Consider the following 18,117-nt stretch of genomic DNA (forward strand, 5'->3'; position numbering starts at 1 on the left):
TAAAGCTGTTCCTGCTTGTAACATTATCCTACGTTGGGTTAAAGCACTTCGTACACGAGGTACACTAATGAGCAAAAGACCGCCAGCAGCTACACAAACGGCACATACCCCTGAAAATGTGGAAAGCGTACGACTAGCTCTGCTGCGCAGTCCAAGTCGATCTGCTCGGAAGCATTCTTCTGAACTTGGCCTCAGTAATTGTTCGGATTGCTATATATCGAGATGATAAACAACTTCTTTTTACCTGAATTACGATGAAAACGTATTCCTATCCGGCATGTGTGGCTTCAACAGGATGGGGCGACAGCCCACACAGCTAGAGCATCAATGGATGTTATTCGCCCTCTCTTCCCTGGTCACCTCATTTCCAAGTTTGGTGACATTCATTGGTCTCCTCGGTCCCCTAACTTATCCATGTGCGATTATTTCTTGTGGGGTCACCTCAAGGCACATGTATACGAGCATAAGCCCCGTACATTGGAGGAACTGAAGGAAGCCATTCACATGGAAGTCGCCCAAATTGTCAGAGCGATGTTGAAAAGAGTGGAGGCCAACTTCCATGAACGCCTTCAGAAATGCATCAGTGATAACGGACACCGCATGGGAGATGTTGTTTTCCACACTTGATTTTGTCAAATGCTATTTCAATATGAACTCAAATCTTTCAATAAATTTCTTTGTAAGAAAAAATTAACAATTTTGTGATTTTGTAAAAAACGTCCGTCCTTTCTGCCTCACCCTGTAGATGTCCCTGTAAACCTTTTTTTCCTGTTTGTCTTTGTTTGTATGCGGGCAACAGCAGTATAGAGCAATGGTCTTGTAGATCTCTTCCAAAAGCTGGTCGGGGGAGGGGTTTATAAGAGTCCTTGAATGGGGTGTAACAATGATCCAGTGTCTGATCACCTCTTGTGGGGAAAGAGATGTGCTGATAGTATTTAGGGAGAACTTTCTTCATGTTTGCTCTATTAAAGTCTCAACACAATAAATGCTGCTTCTGGGTTAGCGTTCTCTAGTCCACTGATGATGTCACACAGTTCATCCATAGCCGAAGCTTTATCAGCTTGTGGAGGGATGTAACCAACTGAAAGGAGAACTGAACTGAACTCCCTCGGGAGGTAAAAGTGTCTAACTTTAATGGTCAGCAACTCGAGAACTGAATGCTGGGCAGAGGAGGCTCAGAATGCTGGGCAGAGGAGGCTTGTTGTTTCTCTGTCGGGTTCGGCACAGAACTCCGGCATATTTCCCCCTCTTTGTTTTCCTTCGCCGTCGCACGAGTAAACAAAAGATTGCAGGCAGTACAGTGTCCGCGATATCAAAAACTGTTGTAAAATCCAAACTGGCTGATGAACGTAATTCCAAGAGTATTTGCCGGTCATACTGAAAGTGTGATAAAGTTGTACGCACAAAGAGAGTAAGCAATAAGAAAATAAATAATAACTTTTTGCTGAAAAGACTGAGCTCTCGTCGGTGCAGCCATCTTACGGCGCATGACAGTTAGTAACTGTACTACAACTGTAACTAGTAAATATATGGGTATAATCATTTTGTCAGCAAAACTGATAATGTATGCAGTGTTTGGCTCAGTATTTTCTGAAGTTTGGCTTTGGCAAAGAATTTTCATTTTGGTACACCACTGCTGTTGGGCTTAACACGTGTCAGTTATGACAAATGTGTTCTTAGGTTTTTCAAGGGAGGAAGAAGTTTCAAGGTAAGGTAGTCCTACTCATTAAACAAGGCACTGGACGCTGTACAAGTGACAATAATGTCCACATAAATAAAACAAAACATGCAGGTCTTTTTACTATTTCTGCAGTATTTAGAAATAAGGAATTACTGATACCATACACAGAGGCAAAGATGCACAGTAATTAGTATTAGATTTAACATATCATTTTTAAATACCTTGCCTGGTAATTGTTCATATAGATTTTGCATATTCTACCTAGGTCTGCAAGCATTTTCAACAGGGTACTCCAATTTTCATACCACATTCACAAAGAAGTAGCAATTGTAAACTGGCCTAATGTGACCAGTATGAGGGTGGGTCCTACAATGGGCCAAGGGTGTTTCTTGCATGTGCCCAGTGCTGATAGGATAGTCCCTTTTGACCCTGGATTAATTTAAGAAGGTTTAAAAATGAAACTTTATGTTGTGATAATATTACTAAAGTTCTGCAAACGATAGGGTGTGCTCTTGTAGCATCCTCAATGTCCAGAATGCTGCCAGGGAAAGGGCAACACACTGAAAGCTTTAAGAATGAACTAACCTCTTCTTTTCTCACCAGTCAGGTACTTGCCAGAGACTCACCTCTCAACTCTGCATTTAAAAAATATCTAGGAAGGAGAGGCCTATTAATCTTAATTCGAAAGTTCTAGGGCATTCTTCATAGAGTGCTCCCCAGGGCCATGCACTCCAGACAATGATAGTGTGGTATGTCCTGCAAATTATGAATCAGGGGTCTAAACATACTATGTACTATGGATTGTAGTATGACCTCCATAATATGCATCAGGGGTCTAAACATACTGCATAGGACTACCCTACTAGCATCTATGTATTATGGGTCATCCTCCAATCTCTCTGCAATCTGAAATAACCCCACCCAGCACTCTCTCAGCACCATCTGGTGGAGTCCACCTTTTTGAACTGGTGTAATTCCCTACCTACACTTGTAGATCTCTGTCTATTTTATAGGATTATTCTCAGTCTTGTCAACATTTTATACAGTGCCCTGCTTCCAGTATTTCACCTAAACACTCCATATCAGGCTTTCAGTGGTAAAATTTGAAATGTGTGGAGAAACAGGCAAACCTTTTCATTTATTTATAGCATGTAAATTATGATGAAAAAACAGAGAAAAATCAAGGGATTAGTGTTAACTGACCACACACCTTGTTAGATGTCTGGCTGAAGAGAAGAGAGTTGAGAAACAGACTTTTGAGCTAGAAGCTGAAGGAGCAAGACACAGAAGTAGTTAAATGCAGTAAGTCTGAAAAGCAGAATCACAAATTCATGTTTAATAGACACAAAAGGTGGTCACAGCTTGAAAGTTATGGAGGAAGGAGAGGAAGTATTGATACAACTATAAACTAAGCTAGTTCATACATAGACAGCTTTAGCAACCTACTTTTTCACTACATAAAGAGAAAAGTGTTTACTGAAAAGAGGGTTTGCATCATTTACATCCAACAATGTTGAAATTACTTTCTTTGTAAAGTTAAGAAAAACAAAATTTATGATACTTTTTAACCATCCTTTACCTTAACATATATGTTCAAAAAGTTCCCAGAATATTATGTTTAGTAAAATATTACTGCCAGTCATGCATTAAATAATTTCAGGCAATGCTGCGATGAAAGCTACACATCCCCGGGACAGTAAGATGCAAACATACTGACCAAAGCAAAAAGGTAAGTCTATATTACTGCAGAGCACAACCTCTGTATACCAAGAATATGATGATGATAGAAGGCCCATGAGTTAAACAAAGCAGCTTTTTTGACTCAAGACATAAATACAAAATGCTACAGGAAAATAAAGATGCTACAAGGGAAAGGGGTCATTATATATACCCTGAATAGGTTTGTCATATACAATGACTGAGAGATAAAAGATATTAATATTTGTATACTGCATAAATGGGGTTACCAGGAAACATTAAGGATTGCTGGAGGATGCCTAGAATGGGAATAATCTGAGAGCACCACAGTTAACCTAGTGGGATACCACTATAGCCAAGCACACCAGATAATCATAACAAAAAGCCTATAGAAAAAAGCTTACTAGGGCTATACGGTTCTGTTTTATATGCTTAGATGTGCAGTTTTTCCTTTTCTATTTTTGACAAAAATTATTTGGTGAAAGCATTCTTTTGACAGTTCCAACTGAAACAAATATTCTGGGATCTTTCTGAGGGTATGTGTTAATTAAGTTCTGTCCTTTGTATTTTATCCATCAACAATTAAACAAAACACAAAAAATGTACATGTGAACAAACAGTATTTTTTTATAAATATTCTCAACATGTATCCTGGCCATTAGTAACAAATCTGAACCATGAACCACCTCTTTGAAATTTTATAATTTAAAAATATATTTAAATTAAAATGTAAGATTAATACATGTTTCATGTGCTTTATGGTAGGTAGGGCTCAGTGCTTCGACAACTGACCTCATTATTTACAAATTGATCCATCTTACCAGTTTGGGATGAACCTTATATCATTTGCAGTTCCTAAAACAAACTGCTGACAAGGTTTACTGAAAATAAGCATGGCATAAGGCCCTGCTTCCTCTTTGCATAATGTTTTTGTCATTGTCCTGTAAAATATCCTGCAGCTGACTGTATCATCACTCTCTCCTTCCTTTCCCTTGCTGACACTTCAAAACTTCAACAGTCCAATTGTCTCTCTTTAACTGGTGCCTCTTCTAGCAACAGGAACTCTTGACACTGCTAGAAAGCTTGTCCAACTCTGGATCAAAATGGGTAGCAATGGAATTCTGTTCAATCAGAATAGACAAGTCAGCAATCAAAAGAGAGCATCTAGGGTGCAACAACACATTGCACTTTATTATGGACAAACTAGACATGTACCCAGTGATACTCGGTACATGGCATACCTGGAAAAAAATTTCAATACTCTGAAATTAAATGGAGGAAGGATTTGGCACTAAAACCTGGTGTGAGGTACTAGGTCTCTAAGAAGAAAAAAAGGCATGAATGATTGAGGCATTTGCTATATTCAGTCATTTCTATTTGACACAACTGAATTTTTTTGCAGTTAACAGTAGTTTTTGAACACAACAGAATGTGCCAAATCTCTTTGTAGTTCATTTGAGTTATATTGAATACAATTATGCTTACAGAAACAAAAATCTAAGAAGGTCCAAATATTCCAGTGCCCAAAAGAAATTATCACTGGGGTTGTGAGATTCACTGTACATTATAATAAACTTTCTATTTATAACTGCACTAGTGACAAAAACATTACACAGATGATGATTTTCTCATTTCCAAAGAATATGTGCAGAGGAACTAAAAATACTTTACTTCTCATGCTTTATCAGATTCTCTAACATCTGTTTTCAGATGTTGCATCAGGACAATTTTGCTGCAACAACAAGGAGTTAATTTTAAAGAACACTATTTTTGATGCAAAGATCAGTGATCCATAGAATGGCCATGAGAAATGGAGTATCTCTTCACTAGGATCAAGAAAATAAAGATATAAGGTTTGGATTTCAAGAAAAGGGTTTCAACATAGTTTAGTCTATATAATTACAGTGTAAACTTTTTGCTAGGTTTTACACTCAGAGGAAATCTTTAATAAAAGTTTATGCACTTCAGATTTACAGTATAATCTGTATTTGAATCAGGGCTAATGTGGGTGTTACTAAGGAATGATAACATAGGCATGCTTAACTATGGTTGGTAAAATACACATGGTAATTTATTTACAAACTGTGTAAACATTTGACATATAGTGCAACAAGAGGGGTGTGTTTTGTGGCAAAAAGTAACATCTCAAGCCATAGACATGAAGCACAATAAAAATGATAATTTGCTAAATTCATTGGTTATACAAAAAACGTCTGCTCAATATGCCAATCGCAATTGGATTTCACTGCACAACCAATTTCAAATTCATATACTCCAAATGACATTAAAACCGCACAGAACAAAGTGTTGAACTTAAGGCATGGACTATAAAATGGGCACCAAAGCACAGTCAGCTCTATAAAATAGGTACAACAACAGATAAAACTAGCAGAAGCACAAATAATAAATAAATATAATGAAATATAATATGAAAATTCGGACAACAGCTGCAAAAAAATAAATAAAAAAAAAATAACTTTATTATGCTAACTCATGTAAGATTCAGCTCCAAGTTGCAAAATATATGACTATTCACTTGTACAAAATGATACAAATAGCAGAGTACCAAAAAATGTTGGTGTGTCACATGTACTACTATTATTGGTTCTCTGACTGCCAGGAGAGGCAATGGATGTGAAGTTACTCCAAGCTTGCAGAAACATCAAATCAATAAAACTGCTTTTTTCATAAAAAAAACGGGGCAATTTGAGATTCCAACAGCCATCCAGAAGTATATATTTTTAACAGTATTCTTGCCAAAACATATCAGAAAAAAGCACCACAGTGACTTGTGTGCAGCCAAAAAGAATCTGCCTATAAAATCACTACTATATGATGTAAAAAGATATGACCTATTTATTGCTTAAAATGATCCATCCACTTCTTCATTATCACCATAATAATTTTGAAATAGTTAAAATCTGCAACAATTATAGGAATTAGGTATACTTTATCATGTTTGATACATTATGTAGGGTATACTCTTTAACACATTATTTATAACAGCATAGGTTTTACGTCACTAACCTTTGCAATGTAGGCCTCCACCTTGCTGTTCTGTGATAAACTTTCTCCGACTGGGTTCAGAAAACTTCCTCCAAGGCCCAGACTTCGATTCAAAGGAGATGAGGTTCCACCAAAGTTACCCATACTTCCCTGCAACTGGTTCATATCAAGAGTAGGGCTTGCAGACAGGCTTCCATTAAGAAAGTTACTTGCAATTAAGGACTTGCTTCGTTGCCGTTCATTAAGTAACTTAGTGTTGGCTTCCGCCAGCCTTTCATTAGATCTGAAACACAAATACTGTAAATCATATATAGGAAAAATGCATGAAACATTTGGTAAGTTAATACAAATTTGATATTAAAAAACAGCTTCATCAGCAGTCAAGGCCTTCAAGAATAAAAACTGTAAATTCAAAATAATGCCAAATTAGAGTTGTAGATGTTATTTCAGCTGGTGACTTTACCAAACCCAACAGTTATGGATGATATGTGATCAACAAGAAAGATGATCAAGGCAGAAGAAGGACTTTTCTCTAAATATAGAGATTCAAATTTTGAGGATTATTTACCGATCAAGTTTAGCTGCCAAAGACTTGCGCAACTTGAGCTCTTCAGCATATAGTTCTTTATACCGTTCCAGTTCTGTCTGCGTTGAGTCCCGTTGGTTCATATTCTCTTGATGTGTATTCTTTATTCGACTTAGTTCACTCTCAAGATCTTTTATTCGTTGTTCTAACTGATTTCTTAAAGTTGCTTCATTAGTGGCTTTAATTTGTTCCAAAGCCTCTTGAGAGGCAGCTTGAGTCTTAAAAAAAAACAACAAAAAGAGAGAAAGTCCATAAATCAATAATATTAAAAAAATAGTGTTCAGTAGATTTTGGAGTATGAGCAAAGGAAGAAATATTGATTATATTGCTCAATTAAGTTTATTAGATTAATGGTAATTTTGTTCATATAGTATCTTAAAAATTCCATACCTTTACCTGTTTTAGACATATAAAAGCTGGCTAAAATTAACAAGTGTTTAGTATACTGTGGATTAGCAGAAGACCCAAAACTGTGTTCAAGCATACCTGAAAGTAAATGCATTAATTATACAGTTAACAAAGATGACCGGGTCAACTGATGGAAATAAACATCAGGATCAATAGGAATCTGTTAGAGTGGCCACAGACAATAATGTAAATGAGGGGTTTTAAAGAAAGTTCTGAGCCTGAACTAGAAAAGGGGATTTTAACGGTGTAGATCCTGATGTTGCTAAAGTTTAGCTGCTGTGCACTAATGTAAATTACATGTGTCTAAGATTTGTGTTTTATAGTCTGGGTATGAATAGCAAACAACTTATAAAGGGAAGGGCACTAGTATATGTTTGCCAAACTAACAAAGAAAAAAAATAATAGAGCATTGCTTTTATGTTAACATTTAAAAATGAATGACTGCAAAAAATAGAAAATCTAATCAAATTGTAAAATATATAACAAGGAGTTGTTAAACAGAACTGATATTGACTATAAACATGGAGCGTTTGAAAAGAGCCAAGATTAAATAAACACAGTAATGTACAGTATATATTAAACTATACAATATACTAGTACTGTAACACTCAAACCACCAGTCATTGAAGAAAGGTGTTTCATACACCACTTGCAAAACACAGCACTCCAGGGGCCCCATGAATAATGCCTTGCCTAGAATTCACACTAAACATGAGTACAGACAAAACTAGAAATGTGCAAACACACACAAAAACAAAATGCAAAAAACCGAGTAAGCAAACTTCTATGCATTTTCCCTTTATAAATCCCAAACAATGTGAATTTTAATGCACAAGCATGATTCTACAGCCCTGTCCCAACTCTTCCTAGAATTTCACCTATTTATGCAATATTGAATATACAATTCAACAGAAATATCTTGTTCCGTTCAGTGTTTTGTTAAAAGATAATGACAAAAGCATGTGTAAAAAAGAAAAATTTTGGTGAATGTGAAATGGGGGTTCGCTCAATGAAGTGGAAGCAAGAAAAAACAAAGCAGTGGTATAAGCAACAAAAGGAAATTGAAGGAATGGTACAGCGTGGTGGAGGCACCCAAAAGTTCAAGTTCAGAAAGTCGCACAGTGCCCTAAATAAAAAAAAACAAGAAGTTGCTAAAGTCGACATGAAAAGGCGAGTTGCAGACTACCATCGAAATGTCAACACCACTGGAGGAGGTAACAGAATTCCAGGGTCACACCATTTGAGCAGTGAGCTGCTGCAATTAAGTCATTATAATGTCACTCTAGTTCAGTCAGTGGGCTGGAGAACAGGGAGAGAAGCCACTACTTCAGAGAGTACCCGCTGTCACCTAAGTAATTGTGTTGCATCATACAGATAACTTACAAAAAGGGGGAATATTAAATATCTTATCTTACTGAGAAGCCAGTCATCACACACACCATTTTCAAGTTTCTTTCCATCACTACTATTTCTCAGAATTAATGAATCATGAGTTGAGCCAGGTAATCTCACCACAACACAAAGGATGACTGAGAAATACCCAACTAGTCGGCCAGTTCATGGTGAAAAGCTCCTGTGGCTAAAAAGCTGAGGGTGGACACAACTTGCAAAGGAACAGGTAGAAAATAATTCCTCAAAGTCTGCATTTATTAAAACGGCCCCAGTTCAGCACACGGCTCTTAAATCTAAATCGACTTAGAAGCTAGTCATCATCATGGGACAAGCAATCAGTATGATCTCTAAATACACACTCTCTTCTAATTCTCCCATTTGCAACGTCTTCTAACAACGCTACAGCAGCCATGGTAGTTGGAATAGTTTGGCCACACTCAAATTGCTTAGGTATGTAAACAATATGCAATTAATTTCAGCGTATTTCATAAAGCCCACATCATGAATCTAAAAAAGAAAGGGAAACCACACACAAGCAGTAGCATTGCTTTGATTTTGGGTGCCATTCGTTTACAAAACTGAGTAGTAACATGCGTGCAAACACATGGTCTGAGGCTGCACTGAAAATGTGCGTAGCATTACATTAGGTTTAGGTTTATACAACTGGATGTGAGCATGGAAAAGAGCGCAAGCAACACTGTTGTGCATATGCACTGTTTATACATGATACCCCTGGGCATACTGCTTAAGTTCACAGACATGTCTTCTCACGTCAGCCATATTGGGTGGCTGCACCGCCACCTTCTGTGCAAATGACCCGAAGCCCAATAACATGGCAGAGGAAGTCTGCACCTCCAATTCTTTGGTCAAGTATGACTTTCTGTTGTGCTCAGAGTGTATGAATTGCATATGCAAACAAAATTATCAATTGGCCTCTTCAAAGCCCATTGCATTTAACTTCCCATCAAGAATGGCACATGCCCATACTTTTGTTCTTTTCTTGTCAGCCAGGGCATGCGGCCATGTCACCGATTTTTGCAAGAAGGACCCAAAGCCCAATTACACCTCCAATTCTCAGGTTGCGTTATGTCTGTTATGTCATAAGCTCTTGATTAAGACAAGGTCAAGATTCAACACTCAGTAGTTTGTGAGTTTTTGCATGACAATCCTTAGCATGTTTTATATATATATATATATATATATATATATATATAAAAAACATGCTATATATATATATATATATATATATATATATATATATATATATATATATATATATATAAAAACTTACTATAAGCATCAGGATTTCAAAGAAGTAAACTCAAGACTAGCTAAGTTTCCATCCAGTTTTTTGCGACGTTTTGTTATCGACAAACAGAATATACGTAAAAAAAATGTGCGAAATTTGCTGTCTCCAGCCTGTTTCCATCCAACTGGCTTTTTATCGATAAAATGGTGTGCGTGATGACGTCATCCCCCCCAAAACGAACTGTCGCATAACTTTTGTTGTATCGCGAAAAAAATCTGCCCTTGAGCCGTTTCCATACATAATTTTGTGTATGTCGCAAATTATCTACCTTTTGTTTTCCACGTTACACCCCCTCCACTAAACAAAGAAATGGAGAGATTATTCAGACCAGCTTACTGTTATTTCAGTTTCACAAATAATTGGAATTGTACATAATATCCGAAGACGACAGCAGAATGAAGCAGTTGCTTGTCTGATAGCCCTAGAGCTCGAAGAAAGTACCCCAGTGCGACGAAACCCACGGGTATGGGAGAGACGACGGAATAAGACCTTCTGGGAGGAGGTGGTGGAGAGACACTTAACAGAAAATCTCTGGCTGCAACATTTTATAATGACACGGCCGACGTTTGAGATGTTGTGTGGATTCATCAGTCCTGATGTTGCGCCCATCACAGGTTGCCACCGACCACCGGTTCTAACCCAAAAGCGGATTGCCATCGCCCTTTACAAGCTGGCAACCTGCGCTGAGTATAGAGTAGTTGGAGAAGCTTTCGGGGTTAGTAAAACTACCGTCCATCGATGTGTATATGCTGTGTGCACCGCTATTAAAGAAAAATTAATGCGGCGTTATATCAGACTTCCGACTGTAGCGGAGGCCAATGAAATTGCATACTGCAATTCCTTGGTGCATGTTGTGCCACAGATTTACGGTGTGCTGGATGGCACGCATGTGCCTATTCTTCCCCCGATGGAAGGCTACCGCAATTACATTAATCGCAAAGGGTGGCCATCTATTATTCTCCAGGCCCTTGTTGATGACAGGTGCATGATACGAGACATTTGCGTTGGCACTCCTGGAAGTGCCCATGATGCAGCTGTGTTTGCAGCATCGGAGCTGTACAGGTGAGCCTACCTTTCAACATCCCTTCACAGTGCGATAACAACTGAATTAACCTGCTTCCCTTAAGGTTTTTAATTAAAACTGAAATTTGAATTAATACAAAATAACGACGTTTAATCAAAAAAAAAACTCTCTTCATCAGACCATGCGAACCGCTCTGCCATTCTCGTTTTGATTGCACGTGATGAAAATGTGACACATTTATTTGCGTTAAAGCCCTTTTTTCCGACAAAAACTGTTTCCAATGTAGTTTTTGCGACATCTGAAGTATCGATATGGAATTTATGCGCTAAAGTTAAACGGAAAAATATTATGTCGACATGTACAACATTTTATCGATAATTAGCATTTCCATCAGCTATATCGGTAAAAAAATTTGAAGCGCTAAATATTTTTTCGCAAAAACTCCTTGGATGGAAACCTGGCTACTGTTAGAACCCAGATTCTATGGCAACAGCTGCACTGTAGAAATGAAGAATGAGTAACAATACCTGAAGGAACAGATTGACCTCTTCAAGTTTCTGGCGGATATCCTGTCTTGCTCTTTCTTCCACTTCCCTTTTATAGTGTTCCATTTGGCTCTGATCTGTTATATTCATTTCCAGATGATGCCGAAGGCTTAAAACTTCTTCCTCAAGCTGTCTTTTATTTTTCTCGAGCTTCTCGTGGCTTTTGTGTAGTGTTTTCATTGAAGACAACTGCTCTTGTAGGTCACGGTTAGTTGATTCCAGTTTTCTACACTTCACTGATTCATTTTCTAGTTGCTGGCTGAGTTCGTCCATCTATAAAGAGCAAAACTATCTTAAATGGTTGTTCCATTGCCAGTCTAGTATATTACATATATATATATATATATATATATATATATATATAAATATATATTATTGAAATAAAATTGCAGACTTTATATGTACAGAGCTAAAGTAATACAATATTTCATAAATGAAAGGGACTGTAAGACAAACAGACCCCATCACAACAGAAATTTTGCACTCTTTCAAAAATTTCATTATGGTTACACTATATCCTTAAATTATAAACTGAAATATAACTATTACATATCTTTGACACATAAATTTACCTTTACTTTGTATTGGCAAAAACTGTAGTACAATTTGACAAATAAATGCATTTTACATTATGAAACTGTATGTTTTATGATTTTTATCTTGCACCCCTTAGCTAGAAGAAATGAGCTACTCACCTTGTGCTTGCTGTAACATTTTTAGTATTTCAGTTGACAACTCCCAAGAAACCATTAAAATTTGACATTTACTCATTACTCAAAAATTGACTTTCATTTAGCCAATACATTATGCAAACCTTACTTATAGCCTCACTAAACAACTTCTAAGCATGTGTAGATGACGAATAGCTTGCCACTACAGAACTTGGTGACTTGATGTCATAAAATATAACAAAAATTCATCTAATTTCAAATGAAGTGCTTAATATAAAATATCTAACCAGTTTCCATTTTTCTACTAAGCAGTCTGTTAAAAGCAAGTACATATAAAAATATTTACAAGAAAATATAATTACTTTAGACTTCATTCTACCAACTGTAGATTCTGTCTCATGATGATGTCTAAAATTAAACTCTCCTCTGATACTGCTGATCTGAGAGGCGAATTCACCATTCTCCTGTTCTTTTAACTTTTTTTTAGCTGTTTTGGCAAGTGTTCTCATCCTTGAAATAAAAGAGAAATGTATTAAATGTGTAAAAACAAAACAAAATGTATAATGATAGACTGGAATATATGTATGTGCTTACATAAATAAAGGATGAAATAAATTGAACATTAAAATTATATACTATATTGCATATTTACTGTGTTCCATTTTCAAATGCAAAAGTTTAAGATATTAAACATGATATAAAGCCATCATCTGTATGTTATACAACATGTAATGTTATAGGAGAAAACCTGTTTAGTTCCTTTTGGAGTTCACTATTTCTCTTCATCTCCTGATCAAGTCTTGTCTCTACAGATCGCTTCAACTCTGATATCTTTTTAATTCTTTTCTTTTCTGTCTCTACCTGAATAAAAAAAAAGAATATAAAGAGGAATATAAATAATTACTTTAACCATTGTAAATGTGGGCAAAAATTATTTAAACATGCACACACATACTTAGGTTAAAGTGAATAACTAAGTTAAGGCAGAAACCTGTTTACATGCGCAAGTAATTGTCTGGAGTTCTCCTTTGGTAAAAACTCTGATATCATTAAACTGAGCAAAAAAAAGTTAAACGTCATCATTGGCCACCATGCATTTAAAAATAAGCATAACTCTGGTGGTAATTTTCTTGTGTTTTACAAATATGTTTAGTCAAACTGAAGCTTTACGTATAGGTTTCTGTTACCAGATTGCATGCAGCAAACTCTTTTTTTGCTTGGCTGTGTGATTTAGTCCTTCAAAGGATGCGGCACATGTACATCTAGCCTTACACCCAGTAATGCTGGAATAATAACCCAGGTATTTTTTCCCTCAGTAAGAGAAGTATTGCATTAGGTTACTCATTACTTTAAAAAGGTATGTTACTTTTACAAAAGGCATGTTACTTTCAAAAAGTGTTACTCTACTGCTCTCAAAATTGTATCGCTCAGCTCAGTACTGTACATTCAGCACATCGATATAAATTTAGTAATAACTGAAATATTGAGACAGATTATTTCAGCCAGGAGAAGGAATAATGTGATCACCCGAACATTTGCCTCTGGATATTTATTTTGTGGATGTTTCTATCCAAGGATGCTGAAAGCTTATGCAATGCAAATACACACACAGACTGATAGTGTGCAACAGACATGTGCAGACTGCAAAATCCTTAACAGTAACCTGGTTATGGGTTTACAGTTGGATTATTGGAGAAGAAATCTACCTCAATTAATAAGGCCAATATCCCGATTTTTCTAATTGGGAACAAGAGTTTAAATGCCATTTTAGAAATCAGTTTTCTATGAATAATTGGGTTACTGAAGTACATGTAAACTTGCTAAATGACAGATCTATTTACTATATAATAAAACACTAAAGTCGGTGTATCCAGTCCTTCTGAGCAATATAATTGGTTAGTTTGGCTGTGGGAATGCGACAAAAGAGGAAGTGCGAGTATGAGACACACAAAGAAGAGAAATGGCATGAGTAGCATGTGGACAGTCATCTTCAAAGACAGCAAACACAGCAAATATAAAAGTGGACAGGATGCGAGAAAGGAGCCTCAAAAATGATGACTGAGTCTGTGAACCAGGCTTTATGGGAACACGCTCAAGAGAGGGAGCACCACTGAAGAAAATTTCACACACAGGAAAATACTGAGAAGAATAGCTAAAACTGCACATAGGGCAGGAGATAGAAAATATTTTTAATTATTCTATTACCTGTTTTCAACAGGTAGGGTGGCTAGATTATTAATAATCAACTAGCACTTTTAAGGTGAACATTTATGAATTATTTGCCCATCTAAATATCTGTCAAAAATCTAATCCTACATTATACAGTATGCTTTTATAGTCAGTTTGTTGAGAGTACATATTTTTAGTTCCTTTTATTACACTGGATGACCACTTGTTTGTTGAAGTCTAGGGAAACATTAGACCTCTGCTCATATATCTGATCATTATGCAACTTGAAACAGTTGGGGACGCTGCATAAAATTCATTTCATGATCAGGGCTAACTGGAAAAAATTTAGGGCAGGCTGGGTCAAGTTTAATTCTTTTCACCAATTGATACTCAGTTCTACAATGAGCAGATTATCAAATGAAATAATGTAATTACCGGTATTTATTATGAAATAATAATGAAAAATACATTTAAAAAAGCTATTTTAAATCCTTCTCTTATGGAGTGCTGCAGCTTAACAAAAAATGTGGGTATAAATTACTAACAACGAATAAATGATAACATTGCTAAGACATTCAAGACATGACATGTGTGGTATAACTATATATATATATATATATATATATATGTATATAAATTTTTTTTACAAATGCACACATTTTGAAAAATGCATCAGCAAGCATATTATTACCTGCCCCACCATTTCACTCTTTTCTCTTTCCAGCTGAGTAAGTCGAATGCCAAGTTTGGACCTGGATTTAAGCTCTTCCTCCCACAACAAATGGGAATCTTGTGCATTATGTGATAACATATTTTGTTTTTGAACCTGTAAAAAATGGAAACAAGTTAAATGCCATTAATTTTGGCAACACATGCTCTTGGAACAGCAAAATTAAAAAAATAAAACTTAATTGAAGTTACTTTCATATTATAAATGCATCTACACATTAATAAAACACATTAAAAGTTTCTTTGAACAACAAAAGTCATAACTTTAAAAGAGGAAAATGCACACAGACTTTTAAAAGCAGTATGTACAGTATAGTATATGATACATATTAGAGTGAAGAGAACAAAGCAGTGCTAGAATGTCCAAAAAAGGGCAGATATTAAAATAACATATGTAAAAATGATAAATATGAAGATAATGATAACAATTTGTATTGATGTAGAACCTTACCAAATACATTAGTACATTTTTAAAGTCAAAATGCTTTAAAAATAGCAGTTGTAAAATGTTTCTGCATACTCCTGTCCTGCAATTTGACTCATTGGAAAAAGCATAATAGACTTGGTGATTTAACATTAATTTCATCAAACAGAAAACAATTCCACAACCCAACTATATGGTTGCTGGTGGACTAAATAAAATCTCACTAGCCCTTCCCACTATCATAACCCTTCAATGATTACATTAATGGTGACATTTTTGCATCTGCAGTAACAACGGATTTCTTCAATAAGTTTCTTCTAGGTTAGTGGGTATGGTAACAGCACTAACAGCAAACAAGCTGCTTATTTTTCTTCTGAGTTTCCTTTGCCAAGGCAAGAAAGCAGACTGACATACCATTACACAGCAAAAACATCCATCATAATATAACTTCATGTACATTGGTATTGATTAATATATTCTTACAGTGGGTTGGTGGTATACTGAAATAAACTCTAACACCTACTGTATGCCACCTCTGTTTTTCAGCAATAATTAAAATAAACGTTTAATTATAAGTGGCCAAAATATATGAAAGAAAAATAATATTCAAATTCGATTTCATCATTTGCTATTCAGCTTCCCTCTAAGGGTTTGTAGATTTTATCTAGCCATTGCCATTTTTTACAGGACAGAATAATTTAAAGATAGAAACAAACCTCTCGATTCAGTTGCTCTTCTAAACTGATTTTGCTTCCCTGCAAGTTTGTCACTACTTCTTCTAAACGATTTCTTACCTAATGAGAAATCAAATTAACTGTTAGTAAATTCAGACAAAAGCAGAGTTTCACAAAACAAAACATGAAAAGGCTAAGTACCACAGGAGGTCAAAATAAAAATACCCATAAAAATAAAGAATTAAAATAAAAAGCAAAATCAAAACTGTTCCATTTTATAACAAGGATAATATTAATTATATTCCATGTATAAATAAAGAAAATACCATGCTTCATGCATAGCTTTTATGAATATATTAAGAAATAAGTTCAATTCAGAATCTAGTAGCCACTTTGATAAACATTATAAATATATTGATTAATGTGCTGATTTGAAGGGCACATCTGTTCAGGCTTAAAAGGCATTAATGAATTCACTGCACAGTTTGTCCCTAATCTGTTTCAGGTCAAATAATATTCTTTAAAAGGTTCCACTGGGGGAAAAAAAAAAATCAGGGTATGTGAACAACTTAACATGTCCTCAGTTATGCGACACATTTTCCAGGATGCCCTCCACTAAATTTTGCTCCTTCAAACTGCTCATACAAATTCACATTGATGCTTGATATATTTCATAATACATTAAAAAAAGCAACTACAATTTTCAATCTGTAATGTGCGAGGGGAAATGCACAAATTCCTTAGAGCAAAAATCACTTGCATGTCTATTGTTGCATATACAATATTAAATTTATACAACTATAACTAGGAACTAAACCAAATTTACAGAATAAAAATTAAGTGGTCTAGAAACATTTAAGAATTATTTTACCTTTCAGGGTTCTCTTTGGCATACAAGGCCATACCCCCCTTTACTGTTTAAATTTATGCTTACGTGTTGTGAGGGTCTGCTGGGAACATCGGGCAGAGCCCCCTGTCAGAAGTAACTTCAACTCCCACCTCCGGTAGAACTTCGACCACGTCTTGAGGGAGGTGGGGGACATTGAGTCCAAATGGGCCATGTTCCATGCCTCTATTGTTGAGGCGGCTGACCAGAGCTGTGACCGTAAGGTGGTCGGTGCCTGTCGTGGCGGCAATCCCCGAACCCGTTGGTGGACACCGGCGGTGAGGGATGCCATCAAGCTGAAGAAGGAGTCCTACGGGACCTTTTTGTCCTGTGGGACTCTGGAGGCAGCTGATAGGTGCCGGCAGGCCAAGTGTAATGTGGCTTCGGTGGTTGCCGAGGCAAAAACTCGGGCATGGGAGGAGTTTGGGGAGGCCATGGAGAACGACTTTCGGATGGCTTCGAGGAGATTCTGGTCCACCGTCCGGCGTCTCAGGAGGGGGAAGCAGTGCAGTGTCAACACTGTATTTGGTGGGGATGGTGCGCTGCTGACCTCGGGACGTTGTGGGTCGGTGGGGGGATTACTTCGAAGACCTCCTCAATCCCACTAACATGCCTTCCAATGAGGAAGCAGAGCCTGGGGACTCGGAGGTGGGCTCCCCCATCTCTGGGACTGAGGTCACCGAGGTGGTCAAAAAACTCCTTGGTGGCAGGGCCCCGGGGGTGGATGAGATACGCCCGGAGTTCCTCAAGGCTCTGGATGTTGTAGGGCTGTCTTGGTTGACACGTCTCTGCAACATCGCATGGACATCAGGAACAGTACCTCTGGATTGGCAGACAGGGGTGGTGGTCCCCCTCTTTAAGAAGGGGGACCGGAGGGTGTGTTCCAACTACAGAGGGATCACACCCCTCAGCCTC

General features: G+C 36.8%; 1 protein-coding gene across 6 annotated transcripts in view; it reads right to left on the reverse strand.

The window, feature by feature from the left end:
* si:ch211-272n13.3 (ankyrin repeat domain-containing protein 26) overlaps window positions 1-18,117 on the reverse strand; it is a 186,311-nt gene that overhangs the window by 14,360 nt on the left and 153,834 nt on the right. For all 6 annotated transcript variants that reach the window (XM_051935904.1, XM_051935913.1, XM_051935908.1 and 3 more), the window contains 7 exons: window positions 16,359-16,436; window positions 15,181-15,315; window positions 13,069-13,181; window positions 12,683-12,830; window positions 11,632-11,922; window positions 6,954-7,189; window positions 6,407-6,668 (listed from right to left, as the gene is read on the reverse strand). In XM_051935904.1, coding sequence (XP_051791864.1) covers window positions 6,407-6,668; window positions 6,954-7,189; window positions 11,632-11,922; window positions 12,683-12,830; window positions 13,069-13,181; window positions 15,181-15,315; window positions 16,359-16,436 — 1,263 coding nt within the window. The remainder of the gene's footprint in view (window positions 1-6,406; window positions 6,669-6,953; window positions 7,190-11,631; window positions 11,923-12,682; window positions 12,831-13,068; window positions 13,182-15,180; window positions 15,316-16,358; window positions 16,437-18,117) is intronic.

This window comes from Erpetoichthys calabaricus, chromosome 1 (assembly GCF_900747795.2).
Source record: "Erpetoichthys calabaricus chromosome 1, fErpCal1.3, whole genome shotgun sequence".
NCBI classification, from domain to species: Eukaryota; Metazoa; Chordata; class Cladistia; order Polypteriformes; family Polypteridae; genus Erpetoichthys; species Erpetoichthys calabaricus.